A 7,756-nucleotide genomic window follows, 5' to 3' on the forward strand; every position below is an offset into this window, starting at 1 on the left:
TTCTCATCAAATATGCATAGCTAAGGCTCCTTGTTGAGAGGCAATTACGAGAGCTTTTCAAAAAGAAATGCTTAGACTATATATTTTTTTGAGTCCCACTCAAGCCCAGTTTTAGTTCTGAAGCCATCCGCTATTTAGCATGGTTGTTGTGATTCCGATGTAATTAATATGTCATATTTGTAATTCGGATTTGTAGGTTTGAGTTGGTGATGACGGATAAATAAGTTTCGATTTCTCGTAATCCCTCTGTCATGGGAGATGAGGAAGGTTGAGATTTTCTTGTGCATTGTGTATATGGAGCTCGATGTCAATGAAATCATTGCTTAACTGAGCTCAATCATTTATGCCTTTTTCGTAACATTCGGAGCAGGTTGTGTCGAGTTTAAATCTTTCAATGCCCCTTAATTGCCTCTTTCTATATATATTGCCATGCTCTAGTATTAAACTCCAACCTACGGAAAAAATGTTAAAACATTAAATATTAAACCCCCGTGTTCCACACAGAATCTTACGTTCTCAAACGGGGAGATTGAATCTACTTACCCTAGATATAACTTGGAAATAAGGACTGCCCAAGGAAGTTTCGATGTTCATTTGATTTTCGGGGAAAATTGACTGGAAGGATTCCATTGGAATTTTGCGCAAAAGGTTTAAGACTAAATTGACAAAATTGAAAAGTTTCGGACTAAATTGACATCCGCTCAATATCTTTAGGACTTGTTAGGAATTTTCCCTTAATTAGCTTGCCCTCATATGATAGGGCCTATCCAATTTCATTTTCAATGCACATATGCTTGGTTTTATTGAGTAAAATCCCTCGAGAATTCCTGTTCCTACCCAAATCTCTCATTATGAATCATCACCTCGTACAGCTAACAATTCAATAAACTCAATAGCTAGAGCTTGAGTTTGCACTCAGTTCACAAATCCTCTATTAGCTTCGTTAACTCAAAATTGGGAACGTCAAAGCAATCGGTCATCTATGTTATGATCAATCGATTAACGTACATTTGAATCTTAGGCCTTACTTAATGCTTTATTCTATACCGTTTATAGGTGAATGTCATGACTCTGGACTGATGATGTTTAATTGTGTGATATATTTGGAAAAAAATAATGTGACATAAATGAAGTGATCTAATACTCCGACACAAAAGTTTGATATCTAATACATAATTAGAAAATTACAATCGGTCTCACCTTTACTGCCTTCCTACTAAATTGAAATCTTCGTTTTACAATGGGGCCACGCAAGTTTCCTTTTTGATGCGGCAAGTAGCCTATAAAAAAATACCCACACGATATCACGCTCTAATATTTCGCAGCTGGTTGCAAGCTCGGTCACTCTCTCTCTTGCTACCAAATCAGAGCCTACTGCCACAATGCATTGTTTTTGCTGAATGAGTAATCCCTAATCATAATGGTCACTTATCTTTGTTTCTACTAAACATTCGATGATACACAGAATAGTGCACGCCTCGAGGTCACCGCAACAAACCTGGTCCTCCTCTTCGTCGGCGGCTCCGCCGCCTACCGGACCACCATCACCATCGTCGAGTTCGACAATGAGGCCAACCCCAGGTGTGGCGGCGGCCAGCAGTGCTGCCAGTGCATCTCCAGGTAGTAGCTCCGCCAGTGCAAGCACTACATTACCCAAGGAAGGTAAGCATTCGTCATAATCTCGCTATTTTTATTTTGTTTTTTTGTTTTGTTTTTGTTTTTGGTTTGTCGACATGGTAAATGTAAAATCTTAGGGGTTTCATCGTGTTGCCGAGGCCCGAGGGGAGTCGGGAGTGGCGCCAGCAATGCTGCCAGCAACTGAGTTAGATGGACCAGCAATGCCGGTGCGAGGGGCAGAGGCAAATTGTGTGGGAGCAGCAGCAACAAGGCAAGCTTCAGGGATGTGGTCCAGATGGCCTAGAACCTGCCCAACATGTGCCGCCTCGGCCCGCAGCACGAGGACATTAGCCCCTATGGTGACGGCTAATAGAGCCGGAGGGCGAAGGTCCAAGTTTCGGGTTTCTTTTCAATTAAAAATATATACCATGTCAATCAATTATCTGGAAGATAGAAAGAACGAAGTAATATGTCTCAGGACCAAGTCTAAGTCAGGAAAGGAGGCAAAGGGGAGCATACCACTGAAACATTCCAAAAGGAAAAGAAAAATACCACAAAGTTCGCCGTAGAGGAGCGTTCTATGTTATAATTCTGCTACATCTACTAGTATCGACTATCCGCAAAGAATAATTATGGTAGCTTCCCAATCCACACAAGAACAGTCCGACAGAGGAAAAACATTGCCCAATAAGTTTACATACAATGAAGAAGTGGTAGAATATATTAATCAAAATCCTTTAAACAAAGGAGAACAAACATTGATGATTGATGGGGGAAGTAGAATTTCAATACCTATCTAGAATAATGCACATAATCGGCAGAATTGTGCTGACTACAACTTCATCAAGTTAATGAGTCATACAATGAAATTGTGGGAGGTGCAATCGCTCATAGGTTGAGGAAAAGAGACCCCAAATAGAAAAAGATATGATTATGTTTACAGTTGTGACAATACAAGAAAAAAAAGTTACCTCACTTGTTGCATATACTTCAGTATTAAAACCAATCTCCTCACCATTTTGATTGGAACTAAAACCCCTTGGTTTCCCCAAGTATATTCCTGTTCAAACAAGGAAATAACACACAATCATCCATATCATACTTATAAAAATTCAAGCACGAAAGACAAATAAATATTGGAAACTAACCGCCTGTGAGCTCCCTTAAAACCATTAGGTCAACACCTTCAGCGACCTCTTTTTTCAAAGTTGAAGCGTTGACTAACTGGGAAGGAAGATCCGTATAAAAGAGTGAGACCATCTCTTCAGTGATTAAGGTAATACTAGAACAAGTGCGTTCAGAAATATGCAAATAAATCAAATATGGTCAAGGAAGAAGTATGACTTAAATAAGAAGCATAGCAAACCAACAAATACAAGCTATCCAATGCCGCACAAAAGAAACAGAGGCAGCTTGTATGAAATATTTAGTCCATAAAACATTAAAAAAGATCATGAAATCGGGCAATCAAGAAAGTGGTCTAAAAACAACCTGAGGTAATACAGTTGCTGGCCGTAAGTTTGCAAATACTTTAAGACCTTCTCTTAATTGAAGCAGCCCAGTTTCTGGCTTCAAAAGTTTTTCGTTATTGTCCCACTTATACCTTAGTATAATAAAAAAGAAAACAAAAAAGATTTATGACAGAAGGCAGGAATAGTATAGTTAAGAAGGAAAGATTACGTGGACGAAAATTTCCCTCCAATTGCTCCAAGAAGAACAGCATCAGATTGCCGAGCTGCCGATAGTGTCTCATCTGGCAATGGAACTCCAGTCAAGTCTAAAGCGGCTCCTCCCAAAGGCATCTCTTGGAAACCAAATTCAATACCTAAGATATAGTACATACAACACTGAGAAGCTGAAGTCCATCTCAAGATCCTATCAAGAGTTGGCAGTCTTTTTAAAATGGCTAACCAAGATATGAAACCAAATCTAGGAACATTGGGAGAGAACCAACTTAATTGATGCCAATCCACTTTTGGTCTTCTATTCCTAAAACGTTCCGAAGAAATAGAAGAATTCATTACACCAGTAGAAGAAGTAGTGCAAAGAACTTTGTCATCCACTGAAAAGTTTGGGGAAATAGTTCCCCAAAGGGCAGCTTGCGTAGCCACCAACTCATCTGATCTGGCATGAGGCCAGTGCCAATCAGACTTTGAGATAATATCTGAAACCTTAGCAGTAATAGGTAGACTGGAGTCATATAAAACTCTCCGAGAATATACCTCCAATAGAATTCCATGGGGATGCCAATTATCTACCCATAAATATGTGGATTTCTCATTTCCTATGACATTTTTAATGACAGGAGCAAAGGTGCAATCAGCAGAGGCTGAAACAGACCCTATGTTACTCCTTCCCAAAGGATAGTGATAATCCGGGCAATCCAAAGAGAACCAGCCCAGCTCAATAACCTACATAGGCATCTCATAATACAATATATGTTCCATAGATCCAGTCCAAGCCCTCCCTTTTGCCTAGAAAGGCACACAAAGTCCCAACCAACATTAGAGCCACCACGAAGATTCTGCTCACCTTTCCAGAGATAAGATCGACATTTCTCGAGTGCTCTAATAACTTTCTTAGTCAAAAGAAAGGTTTGGCACAAAAAATTCGCCAACCTATAAACAACAGATCTTACAAGCTCAAGTCTCCCAGCATCGGAGAGTTTTGGAACTGTCCACTTAAAATCCAATTCAGTCAATTCATCCCGCTCCATCTCATATTCACTTGACAGTAGACAGTACTGACAATTCATGAATGACGAATCCCGGACCGTAAAAGGGGAGAACTTTTACATAATCCAAACTTCAGAGCTCAACGAGCTTCAATCAAACGGCAAGAAGAGCAGAAGGGTGTTCCACAAAAAAAACAAGAAACGGCGAACAGAAGTTGAAGGAAATAAAAAGGGGGACCTTCAAGTGATGCAGCTAGGCTAAGGACGCCTTTAGCGACGGAGATGACTTCGGGGCCGATGCCATCGCCGAGGTAGGAGAGTGATGGAGTAGCGTCTGGTGGGTGTGGTCGCGCCGCACCTGATGCTGCCCAATCTAGGAGGGCATTGCTTGGGGAGTGAAGCGTTGTTGTTGTGGCGAAATGGGGCTGTGAAGGATTTGGAATTCAGCTGCAGAGAAGCCATTGGTCAGAGAAGGGGCGAGAGAGCGAGAGCGTTAGGCAGAGTGTGTAGGTTTTGAGTTGCAGAGTTCTGTGTTGAGCGAGTGCGACGCTATCTTGGCAACTTGGCGGCTAAAACAAAAATGTCTCTGCAAGTGTCTTGGTTTAATCACGTGTTTCCGCATGCATAAGGTCGTGTGTTTAGTGAGGGGATATGTGCACTAGAAGTCCTAAAACTTGTCACAAAAGTGTAATTGTGTCCTAAAACTTTCAAAAAGTACAAACAAGTTCTAAAACTTGTCATGAAAATGCACTTAAGTCCTAAAACTTTCAAAAAGTGCAAATAAGTCCTAAAACTTGTCACGAAAGTACAAACAAGTCCTAAAACTTGTTACAAAAGTGCAAACAAGTCCTAAAATTTTCAAAAAGTACAATCAATGGAATGACTTGATTGAACCAATTTGATAAGTTTTAGGACTTGTTTGCACTTTTGTGACAAGTTTTAGGACTTGTTTGCACTTTTTTTAAGTTTTAGGACTCAAGTGCACTTTCGTGACAAGTTTTAGGACTTGTTTGCATTTTTTGAAAGTTTTAGGACTCAATTGCACTTTTGTAACAAGTTTTAGGACTTTGAATGCACTTATCCCTTTAGTTAACATTAAATACAAAATATCATAAAAAAAGGGTTAATATCACAAAAAACCCCAAACTAGTACATTTGTGATAATTTTACCCCGAACTAATTTTTTTATCACAAAAAACCCCAAACTGGTACACATGTGATAAATTTACCCCGAACTATTTTTTTTATCACCAAAAACTCCACACTAGTCCACTTGCGACAATTTTACCCCGAACTAATTTTTTGACCACCAAAAACCCCAAATTGGTACACCTGTGACAATTTTATCTCAAACTAATTTTTTGACCACTAAAAACTCCAAACTAGTACATTTGTGATAAATTTATCCTCCGTTAGTGTCCGTTAAATTGGATTAATATCACGAAAAATCACAAATTGGTAAACTTGTGACAAATGGAGGGGTAAAACCCCAAACTGGTACATCCATCAACTACCACGTGTTATCAAACTTAGCAATTTGATAGTAAAATTTAATGAAAACTAATAGAGGATAAATTTGTCACAGGTGTACCAGTTTGGGGTTTTTGGTGGTCAAAAAATTAGTCCGGGATAAAATTGTCACGGGTGTACCAGTTTGAGATTTTTGGTGGTCAAAAAAATAGTTCGGGATAAAATTGTTACAGGTATGCCAGTTTAGGGTTTTTTGTGGTAAAAACAATAGTTTGGGGTAAATTTATCATAGGTGTATCAGTTTGGAGTTTTTCATGGTATTAACTCTAAAAAAAATAAAAACTTCACCTTTTTCTTTTGTAATATTAAATCAAATGATATTGATATATTGTATATTTGATCATCTAAAATTTCCATCTTCATGATAATTATTTTGGAAAAATGACATGAATAGTCCTTGAACTTTGGACCGATGTACAATGTCATTTGTGAACTTTTAATTTATTCAATATAATCCTTAAACTTTATGATTAGGGATTTTTAAACATTTTCATATAATCTAGCGACTACGTTGAATATTTATCAATAGTTCAGGGACCATATTGAACACATTAAAGGTCTAGGGGCCAAAATTCAGGGATTACATTACACAAATTAAAAATTAAGGGATAACATTGCACATTAAACAAAAGTTTAAGTTGCCTTTTTATCTTCACACTCAATGCCTAGCATAACTTTTCGTCGTTTCCAAAGGGGAACAGATCAAAGCTCCCATACTAAAGACAGCTTATTCTCGGGAAAAGTATCAAAAAAGTCTTAAACCTATTGTGCCAATTTGGTTATTAACTTTCAATTGAGCCAATTTATTCATAAACCTTTTGTATTTGTGTCAATTGAATCAATCCGGCCAATTTATGGCAAAAATTGCTGACGTGGACGTCGTCTAGCCTACATGACACGACCGGCGCTGACATTGACATTTTTTTCATTAATTTTTTTTCCTTTTCCCTTTTATTTTTGCGTTTGTGGCTGGCGAGGGTCTTTGAGCTCACCAGCCACTAGGAGAGGCGGAGGTGAGCGCGGGCAAGGCCAACCTTGCTATGGCCTAGCTGCCCTGAGCAAAGGTGGCCTTGGCCTTGCCTGCCTTCGCTAGCGGCTGACAAGGCTGGCCTCGCCCGCACCCTCCTGGCTCGACTTGACCATCAACGAGCTAGCATAGGCGAGGATTGTAAGGACCCGAGGTCTACACTGTGTAATATTGTTCGCTTTGGGCCCACTGACCCTCACGGCTTTTAAACGCGTTACACAGAGTAGAGAACCCAAGCCTTATAAACTAGCCCAGGACTCCCCCCCTAAGCGATGTGGGACAAGAGACATGCCCCCCTTGCCATCCTAGAAGCCTGCCAGGAGCCACTCCTTGTCTAGGCCCTCTGGCCCCGGCGACCACTCCCCGCCCTCGTCGGACCGGGTCGTTACATTCTCCCCTCCTTCGAGCACAACGTCCTCGCTGTGGCCCCACACGCGGTCGGGAGTCGGCTCTGATACCATTTGTAAGGACCCGGGATCTACACTGTGTAATATTGTCCGCTTTGGGCCCACTGACCGTCACGGCTTTAAAACGCGTTGTCTTGGGCAGAGGCGCTTTCTGGCCCTTCCTCTCCCAAGCCCAATATTGTCCTCTTTGGGGCGCAAGCCCACAGGCCAAACCCACCCCTCAAGGCTTTGTTCTCAGCACAGCGGAAGCTTGTGTGAAACGCGTTACACAGGATAGGCCACCGAGGCCTTATAAGCAACCCCAGGACTCCCCCCTAAGCGATGTGGGATAGAGAGATGCCCCCCTTGCCATCCTAGAAGCCTGCCAAGAGCCGCTCCTTGTCCAGGTCTTTGAACCCCGGCGATCACTCCCCGCCCTCGTCGGACCGGGTCGTTACATTCTCCCCTCCTTCGAGCACAGCGTCCTCGCTGTAGCCCCACACGCGGTCGGGAGTCGGCTCT

At 41.2% G+C, this 7,756-nt stretch overlaps 1 protein-coding gene across 1 annotated transcript; it reads right to left on the reverse strand.

Annotated features, from left to right (window-relative positions):
• Positions 1 to 2,309: 2,309 nt before the first annotated feature.
• LOC130138110 (3-isopropylmalate dehydrogenase, chloroplastic) lies at positions 2,310 to 4,852 on the reverse strand. The gene is given in 4 exon segments (XM_056311163.1): positions 2,310 to 2,841; positions 3,298 to 3,442; positions 4,530 to 4,599; positions 4,601 to 4,852. Coding segments are annotated over 4 exon segments (372 nt in total). The 5' UTR covers positions 4,754 to 4,852; the 3' UTR covers positions 2,310 to 2,837.
• Positions 4,853 to 7,756: the final 2,904 nt, after the last annotated feature.

Source organism: Syzygium oleosum, unplaced genomic scaffold, assembly GCF_021117445.2.
Source record: "Syzygium oleosum isolate NSW1041296 unplaced genomic scaffold, Sole_v2.1 Sole_v2.05, whole genome shotgun sequence".
Taxonomy (NCBI): domain Eukaryota; kingdom Viridiplantae; phylum Streptophyta; class Magnoliopsida; order Myrtales; family Myrtaceae; genus Syzygium; species Syzygium oleosum.